Genomic DNA, 17,788 nt, shown 5'->3' on the forward strand with positions numbered 1-17,788 from the left:
CTCTGAAAAATGCTTACTCACTGTAAAGGGTTCAAAACCTTATCTACAACAGGTTGTAAAGCATAATCTAAAACAAGTTTGGACAGGTATGGGCATTCGCAACTAGATTTTCAATAAAATACACAATGTCAAGTAAAATTAAGTTTTACTTTGACTTATAAGTTATCTTAACTAAGGGCTTTTTACATGCATCAGCAACAGGGTTTCCGTGTAAAAGGACAGGAGAACAGGCCTTGCGGTCACTGTACCGGCCGGTAACAGGAAATGCGGTACACTATAAAACCTCATTCTTAAGGGTTTCCACAGTGTTTGGTTTTTTTTTGTCTGTTACTAGCACAAATCCATTACACACCGCCTTTTTAGAACCCTTGTTTTATTCTTTAGGTGGGTGATTGCTGCTTTTTGGCTGCATTAATAGACTGTTTTATTTTTTACCTAATTTGCAACCCGTTTTAACCCTATTTTTTAATAAAATAGCAATACTAATTTTAACAAGAACCAACGACACGCCCTACCGCCACTAATTGGCCTTCAGCTTCATAAAAGGCAACCCTTTTTATAAACTAATCAGTTTATTGCGTAGCATTATTTAAGCAATGACAGAGCCAGGGCAAAGCGTTGCTTTAGCGAAAAAGTCCTTTCGTACAAAATTAGCTCATTTTTAAAAGAGGATAGAAACTGAACTAGCTCACGCCGTTCTGAACTCAGCTCATGTTAGATTTTAAAGGGCGAACAGACCCACCATTAGAAGCTTCTACGCCTCTAGGATATCTAAAGCCAACATCGAGGTCGCAATCTTCCCCTCCAATACCATCTTTCGGGAGAAATTGCGCTGTTATCCCTAGAGTAGCTAGCCACACATATAAAGTTAGGAAATACGAGTTAGATTTATATAATAGTGAAAGACTTATTTTCACTGATCTCCCATCAAAATCGTATAAGAGCCAAAAACTCCAATTAAGATAAAGCTTCATAGGGTCTTGTCGTCCTTCTTTTACATAAAGGCCTCTTCACCTTAAAGTTAGTTTAAATTAAATTTTCAGACACAGCACCTTCTTCGTTAACCCTTTCATACCATCCTTCAATTGAAAGGCAAATTATCGCGCTACCTTAGGACGCTCACGTTAACGCCGCCGTTTACAACAAACATTACTCTAGTTGCACTGGGCAGGGACTACCTTTTACTTACATCAAAAGGAAATGTTTTTGTTAAACAGTCGAGAAGTTTAGTTTGCCGAATTCGTTTAAAAACTTTTATTTAGCCTTTAGTTTTTTAAGGTAAAACAAAATAGTAATACCAATAAATAATATTTTTACTCGTTTTTATCATAGTCACTGGTCCTACAACCATAGGCTTATTTTAAAGTAAATGAATAACCCAATTAATCTTTTTTCCCCATCTGGTTTTAGTTAAAATACACTAATATCTAATAGCCAGTTTAAAGCCTATAGAAACCCAATTTTTTTTTAACATCAATTTTAGTATTTTTCAGCTTAACCCAAAAAATTTTACCCCTTAAATAGTTAAGGAAAATGCTTACACATCTTTTAAGCCAACCAGATATCTAAAAGCGCGAATAGTATCTAGCCGCTATTCTTTAGTTTAATTAAATCTCTGCCACGATTTCTTAACTCAAAAAAATAACTCTCTTTTATTCGGGAAAATTAAATTCTTAAACTTGTCTTGAAAAACCCTTATGCAAAAGGTACTAAAATTTATTTATACTATTTTAATTCAAGTGCACTTTTCACAAAACAATTATGCACGTCTCTTTAAAAAAGATAAATTATAAAAAGCCTCAGTAAGAGGAATCTAGAACTGACAATTCTAAGTTATATATTAACTACTTTTAACTTATTTATGAAGAAGAAGATTAACTTTTTCTTTAGGAATCAAAGCCCTACTTACTACAATTTTTCTTTATAACGCTTCGAAGTTCTAAGTGCCAAAAAACTACTTTTGAACTTGCTTCATCAAAGCAACTGGATCATCCCCCACGTGGCACTAAGCTTAGGCCTAACTAGACTATGGAGAATTTGCAGTTCTCAGTTATATTAACATTAACTACTAAGCACAACTTAAGAGAAATACTATCTGACTTAAGAATGAAAATCTTATGTTTTCCCTAAACTACTTAAGCAAGCCAAAGCAAATTACTGCGATTTTGAATTAACAGCTCAACGTTTTAGCTTAAACTATTTGGCCAGCATACACTAATTTCATTAGAACTTTTGCTTGGAAGGCAAATATAATATTATTTACTATATATGCATATTATAGCCTAGCAGCAACTTCCGTTACTGCTACCTTGTTACGACTTTTCACAGGTTTCCCCGCGAGCGACGGGCGATTAGTACTCATCTGATTGTATTCAGGGTAATTTTATTTTTAACCCTTACTTACAAGTCCTTCTTCAAAGGCAAGTTTTCTTATCTTATTTGTCTACTTAGTTGAGCTACCTTTTAGTAGCTCAATCTTTGAATTATTGCTTAAGTTACATCTGTATCCCAGATTAACCTTGTCATAAGCTGCATGTCAATCCTGAATTATTTTGAAGTTGTGCTACATGGGCATATAGCCAATTCTAGTAGCTGCACCTAACTAAAAGTAACTTACCTTACCGAACTCAGCAAGTAAAATAAGAGTTAGCTTCAGTAATAACCAAAAATTTTACCCGGACACTCACCATATTAGAGTAAACAACCATACACACGCACTAATAAGACAAGGCTCAAATGTAGGTGGGTTATCCTTTAACACCCAGGATCCCCCTGTTTTCTATCTCAGACACCGCCTATTTATTTCTCTTTGACAACCAAATGTTTAGTTAAGAGGAACTTTTGTTTTAAACTATGGATAACAGGGTATCTAATCCTGGTTTCACTTCATAGATTCGTTAGAAGCTCACTAAAACTTTAGGAATATAACCACAAAAAACCGTTAACATTACACTGCACCTATAGTTTTTTTATAGTTTTATAACACAACATTGACTCTAACCAATCCGCTTAAATTTATATTCGAACTGAATCTAACCGCGGCTGCTGGCATTCATCAATTGACCCCGAATTTGTCAAAAAGCTGGGTTAAAGTTTCCTTTATTAACCAATTTTCCCCACTGATGTTGAACTTGCACTTAATTTGTTCAAGCCCGCATTTAGAATCATGAGAAGCATTTTGCCCATAAATTTAGGGCCATAATCAAACCCTCCTACAGATTTGACACAAGGTACTAAAGTATCCATCTTCCTCATTTTCAATGAGACGCTTTAATTAAGCTACTGTATCTTCTATTTTAGGTTTATTTTACTCTTCGTAAAGGCACCATGGTTTTATGCACAAATACGACACCACTAATATTACAAACAGTAACACACCAGCTATTAGGATATATAACCTTAACCCGCTTCTTTCAGCCATGAAACTTAGAAACAAAGACCCTCTCTACTTTCTCTGTACTCGTAATTCATAAGACCCATAAGGACCGCTCTGGCACAACACCTTCTGACGAGAACCATAAACTCTAGATTAAAACGATACACTTCATTGGGGTAGATCCTTAAAACATACAAGAACAGGACTATTACACCCCTAACGTAAGTTAGGAACAATAAGAACCCTAACAACCTTCTAACCTCCAGTGCAACCTCCACACATGCAATTATAGACCCCCTCAATAGCACTAGCCCTAAAGAAATAGGTTGCTTGGCAATTAAGACAATCGAAAACACAGCCATCAAAATTACACATATGACTATAACTCTCATTATATAAACATAATTAAGCTTACGCCCCCCGCTACCACCAGCCCTCATACTACCAGCTGGTAGGTAAAATAATTTTTCTGAACAATTTCATTCAAACAGCTGAGTTGACCTAGTCCCTTATGGGCACCTTGAGGGCCCAATAGCTCTAGTCAACCTTGATCCAGACTTTGAGCTACCATCCTGGACCCCTTAAAGAAGGCCATTTTTCTGGGGTGGGAGGTTAGCCTCTCTATGAGCCACATTCTCAAAAAGAATCTTAATAGTTTGGCTGACGACCAAGGCTTAGACCCTAATTTTCTAAGCACTCCTCATCACAAAATTAACCCTACAAAGGGAATAAGAAATACTCTGACTCTCTCATATTTCTCAAGAACTACTACAAACCCAAACCTCTCTATTTTCCTCCCTAATACCCCTCCTAAGATAATAGCCCCAATATACAGGCTAAGAAAAGGAGTTTGTATATTTAAGTGCTCATTAATCCGCAAACTTCTGCTATTAACGTAATTAGACCCAAGTATTACTCTAAATACAATCCGTGCCCTATAAAAAGAAGTGAAGATTAAACCTGTTAGCTCTAATAAATAGCACCCATAAGTTATTCTTCTGTCTATCATTCTTAGCTCAATTATTAGGTCTTTAGAGAAAAACCCTCTTATAAACGGGGCCCCTCTCAAGGACACAATTGCAACCGTTATTGCACCCATTCTTACCGGTAATCCTTGCCACAAGCTTCTTAACCCCCGGATATCTTGGATTCTTTGGTTTCTATGAATAACACCCCCTGCGCCTAGAAACAACAAAGCTTTAAATACCGCATGGGTTACTAAATGAAAAAAAGCTACAGACGGAAGAAGGATTGAAATCGAGAATATTATTAACCTTAACTGCCTCAAAGTCGAGAGTGCGATTACCTTTTTTAGGTCAAACGCAAACAGCCCTTGACCCCGCTAATATTAGAGTAAATAGTCTTAAGACTATAAGTATTTGAGTCACAAAGGGATTAGCTCTGATAATATAAAAAGAGCGAAGAATCAAATAAACCCCAGCTGTCACCAATGTCGAAGAATGCACCAAAGAGGAGACCGGTGTGGGTGCCGCCATGGCAGCAGGTAGCCATGCGCAAAACGGCATTTGTGCGCTTTTAGTTATACCTGCAAGAACTACCACAAACCCTAAATTAACCCATGTCTGCACTGGGTGGTATATATAAATTAACCACCCCCCTTCTCTTAAAAAAATAGAAACTCTAAAAAGTACAAAAACATCCCCAATTCGATTAGTCAAAGCTGTCAACATAGCCGCAGATAACCTCTTATTGTTCTGGTAATAAGCCACTAATAGGAATGAGGTGAGCCCTAGCCCGTCTCAACCAATTAAAAGTATTACTAAATTAGGAACTAAGATTATAAACACTATAGACAGCACAAACAACCATACTAATCCCATAAACCGCTTGTAGTATGGCTCTCCAGCTATATACCACTTGCAGTAGGTTGCTACACTTCCTCTAATTACCAAAACCGTCCCAACAAAGACTATTCTTACGCTATCTAGTAGAACTCTGAAGCTAAATGAGAGACAATTACTCTCTCAAACAGTAACTTCCAATAAATAAGCTTTTCCAAAGGTCCTCCCTCTAAGAATAAATAAGTATCCAATCAGAATCAGTAAAAGTAACCCTAAGTTACTTTTTAATTGTATGATACTATTTTTACGAGCCATCTCTTAGTAACCTTGACATCAAATCGTCTCCGCATAGTCGCATCACCATAACCAGAAGGGCCAAGCAAATTCTGGCTTCGCAAACAGCTAAACATAGAATTAGTAAAATTAACCAAAACTGATTTATTAGAAACACATGGGTTACAAACAATAAGCCTAGTCTTATTATTTCAAGCCCTACAAATAAACACAAAAGGTGTTTGTTTATACGGAAGATTACAAAACAGCCTATACTTATTAAGAAAACTCCTAGGAATTTTATTCAAATCATAGCTTTAAAACACATAGTTTTCTACGACTTACAAGGCCGTCGCTTCAGCAAAGCTTTTAAAACTACCTACCTTCTATGATCCTCCGTATAGAGACACAATAAGACACAAAAAATATAACACTGAATACACGCGATTGCAACTTCAGCGGCTCCAAAAACACCTCCGCCCATTATTAACCCTTTAATACCCCCAACTCCTGTAAGCAGCCTTCTGCTATTTAACCAGCTAACTACTAACTCTCTCCTGCATATAGTTAGAATTACTTTACCAGCTCCCAGATTTAGTGTCAGACGTAAAACTAATGTTAAAGGGCGAAGTATGCCACTAATTAGCTCAACCACTACTATAAAAGGCACAAGGATTAACGGGCAACCTGTTGGAACGAGACTCATCAACCCCTGCTCAAATCTGCATAAAAGACTAGATAAAACTAAACAAGTTCAAATAGACAAAGCAAAGGAGAACCCGAACACAAACTGCCCTCTTACAGGGAAAAAGAATGGAAAGTTTCCAGACAGATTTAGTATCAGAATTATCATGAACAGACCCCTTATTACTAGAGGAAACCCAGATAGCTTTAGTCCCTTTCCGTTCAATCGAATCATCGAATAAGTAAAGGATAGCACCAAACTCCGAAAAGAGCTCGTACTTCTACCCTTAGTGTACACGTCTCTAAATAGCACGGTTATTGGCACTATAGAAGACAGCAACCATAACGGCATAGACAACCAAATTAAGTTATAGCTGTGAGCATCAAATCTAGAAAAAACATCTATTAACATGACTTTAAATTATTGATTACGCGATTTCTTATAAATATAAGTGATACACGTGTTATAAGGGTTAGTTCACACAAATGGCAATTGGCTATAAACATGCTTCCTTCCTGGATAAAGGTCTCGGGTACCTGCTCAGTCTATTTCACCACATAAACCCCCACTAAATACAACCCCTCGCTGGCTTACTAGAGCCTCTCATAGAAGGAACTTAAAATATATTAGAGACCCAAAAGACACAGCGGACCCATAAGAAGACACCCAATGTCAGTGAGCATAAATATCAGCGTAGTCTATATACCGTCGAGGCATTCCTCTTAGGCCTAAGAAATGCTGAGGAAAGAAGGTAGTATTTACCCCAAAAAATATTGCTATAAAATGGGCTTTCCTCCATTTCTTATTAAAGCATACTCCAACAAAATTTGGCAACCAATGGTTAAGACCACAGAACACCCCAAACACCGCCCCTATTCTTAGCACATAATGGAAATGAGCCACCACATAATATGTGTCGTGTAGAGACACATCCATAGAAGCCCTAGACAGTAAGACCCCTGTTAGCCCTCCCACGGTGAATAAAAACAGAAACCCAGTACTTCAGTAGGCGGCAGGCTTTATTTTGAATTTTCTTCCTGCTATAGTTGCCAGTCATCTGAATACTTTCACCCCTGTTGGAACAGCGATTACTATAGTTGCGGTAGAAAAATAGCCTCGAGTATCAACATTAAGACCTACGGTAAACATGTGGTGAGCCCACACCATACACCCTAACCCTCCAATTCCGATTATTGCGTATACTATCCCAATTAGACCAAAAACCGCTTCTTTTCCAGAGCAATGCATAATTACTTTTGATATCACACCAAAGGCAGGTAGAATAAGAATATACACTTCCGGATGCCCAAAAAATCAAAACAAATGTTGGAACAAAACGGGGTCCCCCCCTCCTGCGGGATCGAAAAAAGTTGTGTTAAAGTTTCGGTCAAACAAGATTATTGTGATGCCCCCTCCTAGAACCGGAATTGAAATAATTAAAAGAACTGCAGTAACTCTAATCCTTAAAACATAAAGCTCCGCTCGTTCTCCTTTCATTTCTAACACTGGCATATTTTTATTGGTCCTAGCAAAGTTAATAGCCCCCACTAGAGAGCTGAGCCCAGCTAGATGTAGTGACACAATAAGAACATCCATCCTAGGGCCCCTATGATAGGGGTACACAGATAAAGGGGGGTAAATAGTTCATCCAGCACCAACTCCTTTATCCGTTCTAAAGGACAGTATTAGTAAATATAGTGCATTAGGAGATAGTCAATAACTTAAGTTGTTTATTCGCGGGTAAATTATATCTTTACCTCCTACTAGCAGAGGAATCAACCAATTACCGAAAGCTCCAATTAAGATAGGTATCACAGCAAAAAAAATTATTATTAAGGCATGCGTTGTAACCACCACATTATAGAATCAATCTCTTTTTAAGAACACTGCTCCAGGATGCCCCAGTTGCATTCGGATCATTAACCTCAACCTTGCTCCAAACAACCCTCCTCAGACTCCGCTATACAGATAAAGGGTTCCAATATCTTTGTGATTTGTTGATCACAGCCATCGACGTCACCAGGACTCCACTTCTCCATAACCCCCTACTTCTTCCTTTTTTAGTATTTTTATCATTTTATTTATCCTTACTTAGAAGCCAATCATCTAGCCTTATTAGCCCTTAGAGCCGCACTAGATTTTAGCCTCTTAATATTTTTTTCCCTATACGCTATAGTAAGATATGCCTTTTCAAACCTTCTATTAGATCCTTGAGAACTTTCATTGGTCCCATACTTCCTTAAGAAGCACTCTCGACGTGAAAACCACAGGTACACACAATACACTTCCAACAGCAAAAGTAAGCCTCTTACAATCACCTCTCATCAAAATTCGTTTCGCATAAATGCCACTTCTAGTATTAACCTACTCATTCCAAAGACCCCTCACGATATTCGTGGTAGAGACCCCCAAACAAGATAAGAAGGAAACCCCTTGAGGACAAAATCCCTAACACTCTCTTACCGTAAAAGAACATGTAGGCAAAAGGTATTAACAGCACTACCTCTACATCAAACACGACGAACAAAACTGCTACTAGAAAGAATCGGATAGAAAAGGGCCTCCGAGCTCTTCCAATAGGCTCAAATCCACACTCATATGGACTGCACTTTTCTCGGTCTAGACCCCGCTTTTCCCTTAGTAGCATAAATAACCCCGTAAACAAAAAAGACACAATGCAGACAAACGCAACTCTTAACCCCATAACCATTCTTCTAGAAAACTTATGGAAGTGTCTTTAGCTCCCAAAGCCAATATTTTATTTTAAACTATATCTAGCTAAAAAAGGGTTGACACCACTAATAGCCCCACAACCTATCGTTCTTAAATTAAACTACTTTTTTATAAGGAAAAATGGTACAAGCCATTTATAACAAAGTTAGCAGCCCTATTATGTTAATTAACTTCCTCACTTAAGAATGAAAACCTAGGCTTAATAATTAGATGCAAACCAATCCTTTTTTTTAAAGTACCATTCTACAAAAAGGAGGTAACAACTACCTATAGTTATGTTTGAAACAAAATATTTTATTTTAAATTACCTTTTTATCATACTTTTGTGGTTTTACCCACTCTTTTTGAGCCGAAATCAAAACGCCCCTGGCCTAAAAGCAGTTTCTAAATAAATCTCACCAAGATCAATGCCCCCCCTGCTAGGTTAGCCCCGATCACTATCCTCCACATAATCTTGAATTCTGCTTTGTTTTTGTCTACTAACCTTTTTATTACTATCCTATAAAAAAAGTCAATGTAGAATTTTAGCCTGATTACTGAACCTATAATACAAGCCACGATTACAGCCCTTCCTCTCATTAGAAACACCAATACTTTCGCTAGAAAGCCAAGGAAAGGAGGCATCCCCATCAGTATCAGTAACCCTATACCCCTCGCGGCTCTACTAATCTGACCGCCCATTCTTGTTTTGTTTATTATTGAGCACCCATAAAAAAACAGCCCTACCGACAGCGAGTAAACTGCAAAATACCCTACAAAGACTACTCTTGACCATGTGAGCCCTAACAGCATTCATGATGTATGCACAAACGACGAGTACGCGCTTATTACTCGTACTGAATTCTGGTTAAGGCCCCCTACTGCCCCAATTCCAGCTATCAATACAATTACTACTCACAACCCCTTAGAGGGTATAATTATTGATAAAAAGACAAGGGGGGCGACTTTTTGCCAAGTTAATATTAACCCTCTTGCTAACCATCTGCTGTTCTTAATAATTGAAGGGACCCACGAATGTAGCGGGAAAACGCCAGATTTTAACACTGTACCCGCCCCCCTTATCACCAGCCCTCTCACTACGTGCTGCTCTATCAAGGTTACAAAACCCACTAGTATCAGAATTGACCCCGTTCTTTGTACCACAAAATATTTTACACAGGGCTCAGGACTATAGTGACCATCAGGGTTTATAATTACAAGAAATCCATACAGATTTAGCTCTAAACCGAGTCACACCCCTACTATCTCTTCTCTTCTAACCCTAAGAATTGTCCCGATCAATATTACCCCTAATCTCACTAATTTTATAGGTCTTACCACAAAGCTTACCATTTCAAGTAAAGGTTACTTATAACACTTGAAAATCATAGGTCTTCTGTCCTTAATTAGACTACTTTACTCAGACTAGTAAGCGCTTGGAATCGCTTTTTGGTACTTGATTTCAAATCAAAACTGTTTAACTAGTCTGTATGACTCCTATTTTTAACCTTTTAAATGGTCAGGAATCTTATATCAGGACGGAGCATGCTCTTCTTGAATGTACGCATACCACGAAGGCTTTGCGTCTGGGTACTTAAACGTATAGACGTCCCCGTCTCATATTTTGAACCACCACATGTATAACCATCCTCCAAACCACACATATACTAAACATCATAATGCTACCCATACCACATCTACGAAGTGTCAGTACCAAATGCAAGCCTCAAAACCAAAGTGCCGTTGACTGGAAAACTCCCCACGCCATAGTCGGACTAACCTCACCATTAGTCAAAGAGTCCCCACAACTACGTGCATTCCATGAAACCCAGTTAGTAAATAAAACACTCTTCCATACACCCTATCTGCAATAGTGTATGAGTTTCAGTAGTATTCTCGAAGTTGCACTAGGAAGAACACAGTCCCACATAAAATTGTTACCACTAGGCCAATAAATGGCCCAACATCATAATCCTTCAAACGCATTCTCTTATGGGCTTGAGTTACGAATAACCCCCTCCTAATTAAAAGACCTGTCTCGAACAGCCTTGTCGACGACGGGTTTGGCGTGCGGATCCCTGGAGGGGGTCATCGCATCCCTAGTTCACACGAGGGTCTTAAGGCATTATGGAAGAAAGTCCAAAAAAAAGAAAAGAAGAACATTACTTCAGACAGAATAAAAAGGGCAACTCCATCACGAAATCTCTTGATTACGAAGCGAGTATGAAACCCAATATCTCCCTCACGAATTAAGTCTCGCCATCATCTAAAAGTTCTCAATAGTATACACCCCAACCTCATTCCTATTAATAGAAATCTGGGAGTTCGATGCAGTCACAAAATTAACCCTACCGCTATTCCGTTTGCCGAGATAGCCACAAAAAAGGGCCACGGACTTGGACCTGGTACATAGTAACGAGAATAAGGATTACGATTCATTGTTTAGGGTATAAACATAAACATAAAGTTCAGCGGTATCCAATGAGCCGCCAGAACAAAAACATCACAAACTCTTCTCAAGTTTAAGGACTCCCTGTGTGACACCCCCTTCCCGTGACAACAACTTCCATATAGGTATAGTCTAAAACATGCCCTAATAAAGCTTATCAGACCCAGGATAAGCAGGAACACTCCACTTATTCACCCTCCCACGCCGAAAACGAGGATTTCCCCAAATAAGTTTAGACTAGGAGGGGCTGCTATGTTGCTTGATCTTAACAGGAAACACATTAAGACTAGACTTGGGCAGACTAACAAGCCCCCTTTATTTATTACTAGCAGACGCGAGTGCCTCATCTTATAGATAGCATTCACATACCTGAACAAACCTGATGAACACAACCCATGCCCGATCATAATAATAATGGCCCCCACTACCCCTAATACCGTGTTGCTAAGCACTCCTAATAGCACAAGCCTCATATGCGCTACAGAGGAATATGCTACCAAACATTTTAGGTCCACTTGCCGTACACACGCTAATCCTGCGTAGACACCTCCTGCCAAGTTCACCACTAGTAGCAGCACAAAAAAAACGCTTCTAAGCCTTATTTGTATAACTATTATAAATCGAAGCAGCCCGTACCCTCCTAATTTTAGTACCACCCCGGCCAATAGCATCGAACCGGCTACTGGGGCCTCTACGTGAGCCTTAGGTAGTCACAGGTGAAATGGATATATTGGTAGCTTGATAAGAAACCCTAGAATGTATAGCCATCACAATCTCATTCACTCGCCCTTTTTTTTACTAGCCTTACCACAGAACTTATCCTCCTCCTCAACCCTCTAATATAGAGTTCTCTTACCCCCCATAAGAAAAAAAGAGATCCGAACACCGTATAGATTACTATATACCCCCCTGCCTGTAAACGCTCTGGCTGATAGCCTCAGCCTACAATTAATAACAACAGAGGGGCTAGCACACTTTCAAAAAAAAAAAAAAAAAGAAAGAACCTCCTCACCCTGAATCTTATCACTAAAATTAGGCTGATTCTGATAATTATTAAATTAAATCTTGCTTTCCGGTGGATCTTAACCCTCCTTAGGTAGGAAAGAATTGCTACAAATAGAGTTAGTGTAACCATTAACCCTATTACAAAGTCTGTGGTGTACAACCCGTTCAACTCTACCCCCCCTATCGCGACTCTTGTGGCGCCCATACTTAGAATAGTTAGAACGCTTAACCCAATGACACTCATATTTAGGTTTTTTATAATAATCAATGCAATAAGTCTAATTGCCAACCTTTTAACCATAAGTAAGACAGACTTTATCTGACACATTCAGTGTAAATGAATTATACTAGTTTATATTATCTTACATACACCCTAACTAGAACTACTACACACACACTAGCCATAAGTATGACACATAGAAGAACAGTCCAACACAAACTCATTAACTTATCATAACGTAAACGAGGTAAAGAAGCACGAATAACCACAAAGAAGACCGCAAAAGCCATCATAAAGACCCCGATCAACGCTTCATTTCCCCCGAAAAATATCGCCGCCCTTATAACCCTTCTGAGAAGAATACTAGAGTACTCCGCAATAAATATAACTGCAAACCCCCCTCCGCTGTACTCCACGTTGTATCCTGACACTAATTCCGACTCTCCTTCCACAAAATCAAATGGCGCCCGATTAGTTTCAGCTAGCATACACAGCATTCAGACAACTATAACTACGCACAAAGGAAAAAAGAAAAAAAAGGACCTTTGTTGGAACACCCTAATTTCTTGAAACATAAACACACCCGAGCACAGCACCACACAAAAGAAGATAAATCCTATAGGGATCTCATAAGAAATTCTTTGCGCCATCGCACGAACTGCACCTAGCAAAGAGTATTTAGAGTTAGAAGCCCATCCGGATATTATTACCCCGTAAACCCTGACTCTAGTAATAACTATAAACAGAATCACCCCGAAAACATAAAACACTTCAGCCGACTTATACGGGTATAAAAGCCATCCAAGTAAACTGATAGTTAATATTAGTGCAGGAGCCAAAATGAAGGGCCCTACGTTAGCACGTGTAGGCACAATAAACTCTTTACATAACAACTTACCTGCGTCACTAAAAGGCTGCAAGATCCCTATATAACTCACCTTGGATGGACCCTTTCGGATTATAATGATAGCCAAAATTTTACGTTCCAACAAAGTATAGAAGCCCACAGCGAGAAGCACCCCTACAAAAGGGATAACACCAACAACCACGCCTACTCAGTCCACCAGTGCAGCCTTAGTCGACCCCAAGGGAGTAAAAGAGTCCGCTGACACTTGACAAAGGCTTAATAGGATAGAGGCTCCAAAGAAAACAGCTACTCTCCTTAGAGTCTTAAATAGACACTCGACACTAACCATAATGAGACTGGGCTTAGCTTTGTAATTCACACACAAACAAGAGTATATCTTATAAGACGAGCTTAAATCGTATGCATTAGGTCTGCCAGCTTGTGCCATGAAAGCAAGTATATATACTTATGAATTGATCCTAAATCAAACGCATTAGCTCTGCCAGCTCTCACAAAGATAAGAGCCACTACTCACGGCGCCTTAGGGGCATGAGCCCTATATCCTAATATTAGACCACCTTATCACTAAAAGCTACTTGCCCATTGTACAAGTTCATTAAATTAAAAGTTTAACGCTTCTTAAAAGCTTTAGCTTATTTTTTATTTTAGTTAAGAGCTTCCAACCATATGACAAAATATTTCTCAGGAATAAACTCAATCACAATCGGTATAAATCTATGGTTAACCCCGCAAATTTCAGAACACTGCCCGTAAATAATTCTACACTGGGAAGCTTTTATAGGAAGCCGATTAATTCGACCTGGGATGGCATCTACTTTAATTAGTAACTTAGGGAGTGCAAACGAATGGAGCACATCAGACCTTCTTACAAAAGCAGTTATTTGCACATCTGCTGGAGCCACCATCCGGTTATCAACATCCAACAAACGATACCCTCCTTTTCTAAATGTCTCCTGCTGGTCTTCTATGTAAGAATCAATTGTATAACACGAAATTCTTTCAGCGCTTTCTCTAGAGCTTGGAGTGTCTAAATTGCGACAAAATTCGTAAGATCAGTACCATTGTTTCCCAATCGCCTTAAAATTTCACCGGGGCCGTTTTACTTCTTCTATATAATATAGGTTAATTATAGAAGGAAACCACAACCCTACTAACATCAACATTGGCACAATAGTCCATCAAAATTCTAATCGTTGACGGTTCAAGAAATGGCGATAAGAAAATTTAGTAAGAAGGATTACGCATCCTATATATATAACAAAGACCAACACAGCCACTGCTACTATCATCACAAAACCATGGTACCGGAACAGGTCTTTCCCTAGTTCCCCATGGACAATATCACCAAAATATCGACTCCCGTAAAAAGACATATTTATATTTTTCTACACTTATTAGCCCACTCACGTGCGCTACTTTCGCGATTTACTAATTTTAATAACTTGAAATAAGCTAAAAACTTAAACCATTTCAGGTCTACAGGACGACTCCTACAGAATTTAGGGTATTCAAGCAGCTTGTCCCACACCCACAAAGAAAGAGGGTTTAATAACAACCTAGAGAAATAAATGACTGAAAGACACTGCCCCAAAATGATATAAGGCTCCCGCACTGGGCGAGCACCAATCCATGTTAACCTAATAAACCTACCAACCAACACTCAAAACACTACTTGATTAAACGGGTAAAAACATAAACTTCGATACTTACCTCTGTGAAGACTAGGAATTAGGTATAATACTACAATCGACAAAAACATAACATATACCCCCCCCGCTTTATGAGGAATTGAACGAAGGATTGCATAAGCAAACATAAAATACCACTCAGGCTGAACATGGATTGGCGTTTTTATAGGATTAGCAGGCCAATAGTTTAAATGATTCCCTAACAGCTCAGGATCCACACACACTAAATATATAAAAAAGAACCTAAAGCAAACATAACCAAAAAGATCTTTAATAGTATAGAAGGGGTGGAAGGGCACACACATAGTACCTCTTTCAATACCCAAAGGGTTATTACTCCCTTTCTCATGTAAAAAAAACAGGTGTAAAAAAACAACCGCCACTATCACAAACGGTAAGAGAAAGTGTAAAGTATAAAACCGCTTTAGAGTTGCATTACACACGGTCCAACCCCCTCATACATAGCGGAGCATACTCTCTCCTACTACGGGGATCACTCTAAGTATATTAGTAATAACAGTAGCCCCCCAATATGACATTTGCCCCCAAGGCAAAGTGTAACCGAGGAAAGCCTCCGCCATAGTTAACAAAAACAAATGCACCCCAAAATACCACACTGTCTTATCTAAATAAGACCCATAATACAGCCCACGAGCAATGTGCGCATAAATACAGATAAAAAACATAGAGGACCCATTTGCATGAATATTACGCAACATTCATCCTTTTTCCACATTACGCATAATATGTACTACAGAATCGAATGCCATGTCTTCATGAGCAGTATAATGAGTTGACAATAAAAGACCCCTTAGAAGTTGGATAATTAGGCACAAGCCTAGTATAGAGCCAAACCTTCACCAAGCGTTTAAGTTTACAGGACAAGGCAAATCATAGAACCTGTCATTCATAATCTTCACCAACTTATTAGTACTTCGTCACGGACCAACCCTCTTAGGCGTGTTAATATTATTCACAGTATTGTTACCAACCATCTCATAAGAAAGGCCTACACCTTGTTTATGAGTTTACAGCTCACCACCTCTTCCTCGGCCACCTCATGAATTTTTGTTATATATACAGGCACAAACCCCCCGCACACCGCATTTTTTTATGAGTACACATAAGCTTGGACCCCCCTTTTTACACCTCTGAAGACACCCAAAGTGTTAAGTGTCCAACTTTGTTTTTGCTCCATTTTTACTTTATTTTTAATTAGACTTAAAGCGACCAACAACTTACGCTTCAAAAATTTTTTTATTTTTAAGATACACGCCTCGTTTTCGAACCGAAAACCACATGAGCAACCAGAGCTGGGGTAAATGAGGAAATAAACGTCTCAAATCCCCATTATCCTACAGCTTACAATTAGCTATAGAGCCCAAGTAACTTAGAATTTAAGGGTCAAATTCACCACTTTCTCTGCCAATAATTAGGTTGAATCTCATGTGGTCCTGAAGAATGCTTACTCCCCGCAAAGGCTTTGTAGCCTTTCAAGCATACACTAAAACCAAGTTAATTAGGTGTAAGGAGACCCGTATTGACCAGTTTTTAAATAGACCATAACAGCCTAACAATAAACGAATTAACTGTAATTTTGCTTATCTTATGGATTATTTTAATAAATTATAACTATTAATACACCAATAAACTTTAACTATGAGCATTAATAACTACTGACCCCGTCTTTACTAACATCAGGAACACTGTCTTCTTCACTTACAACCACATTTCTCTGCTCGACTGGCTGACAGACATTAGCTGGGACTTCAGGCTCCACAACAGCTATTTGTTCTTCTAAAGGAACATAGCCACCCTCAGCATGGGGGCCCCCTTCCTCCTGATTATCAGGAACAACTTCAGCGACACCATTCACAACAGCATCTCCAACAGCTGAAATAGTTTCAGGTAATGGGAGCACCCTAACAGTGTCACCCCCTCCGCCCTGACATAAGTCCCCTCCTCCAACGTCTATTCTAAACACTCAGTTTTTATATGAAAAAAAACCATCTCACACACCCCTTAACAGTAAGCCTTTTTTTGCAGCAAACCCCTGCCTAAGCCACTCTCATACAGCCTCTCTAGTGCCCAACACATTCAACAATCTATCACTAAGCAACACACTCATTTACATAAAAAGAACCCTTTTTATAAGTTAATCAGCCTATTATACAATATTATTTATGTCATTACAGATCCGTCACAAAGTATTGCTTTAGCTAAAAACTCGCTCGCTTAAAAGAGACCTTAAAGCTATGCATAAGCTTTTGGGTTAACAAACCCAAAAACTTCAATTAAAATAAAGCTTCGCAGGGTCTTGTTGCTCTTCTTTTACACACAGGCCTCTTCGCTTTACCCTTATGCAAGAAGTACTAAAATTTATTTGCCCCACTTTACTTCAAGTAAGCTTTTTATGAGGCAATCGTGTGCATTTCTTTAGAAAGATAAATTCTAAAAAACCTCAGTGAGATGAGCCTAAAACTAATTAACTCCTCTTAAATTGTTTATAAAGAAAAGCTTTAACTTTTTCTTTAGGAATCAAAGTCCTACGTACTATAATACTTCTTTATAACACCTCAGAGCAATAAACTACTTTTGAGCTTAGCTTCATCAAAGCAACTGGGCCATCCCCCCACGTACAACTAAGCTAGGAAGAATTTGTAGCTCTCAGTTATATTAACATTAGCAACTAAACACAACTTAAGAGACA

General features: G+C 38.7%; 1 protein-coding gene and 1 pseudogene across 1 annotated transcript; both read right to left on the reverse strand.

The window, feature by feature from the left end:
• Nucleotides 1–3,624: 3,624 nt before the first annotated feature.
• LOC134704427 (NADH-ubiquinone oxidoreductase chain 5-like) lies at nucleotides 3,625–4,954 on the reverse strand (annotated as a pseudogene).
• Nucleotides 4,955–14,764: 9,810 nt separating this feature from the next.
• LOC134704429 (cytochrome b-like) lies at nucleotides 14,765–16,073 on the reverse strand. The gene is given in 1 exon segment (XM_063563560.1): nucleotides 14,765–16,073. A coding segment is annotated over 1 exon segment (1,308 nt). The 3' UTR covers nucleotide 14,765.
• Nucleotides 16,074–17,788: the final 1,715 nt, after the last annotated feature.

This window comes from Mytilus trossulus, unplaced genomic scaffold, assembly GCF_036588685.1.
Source record: "Mytilus trossulus isolate FHL-02 unplaced genomic scaffold, PNRI_Mtr1.1.1.hap1 h1tg001405l__unscaffolded, whole genome shotgun sequence".
Classification (NCBI taxonomy): Eukaryota; Metazoa; Mollusca; class Bivalvia; order Mytilida; family Mytilidae; genus Mytilus; species Mytilus trossulus.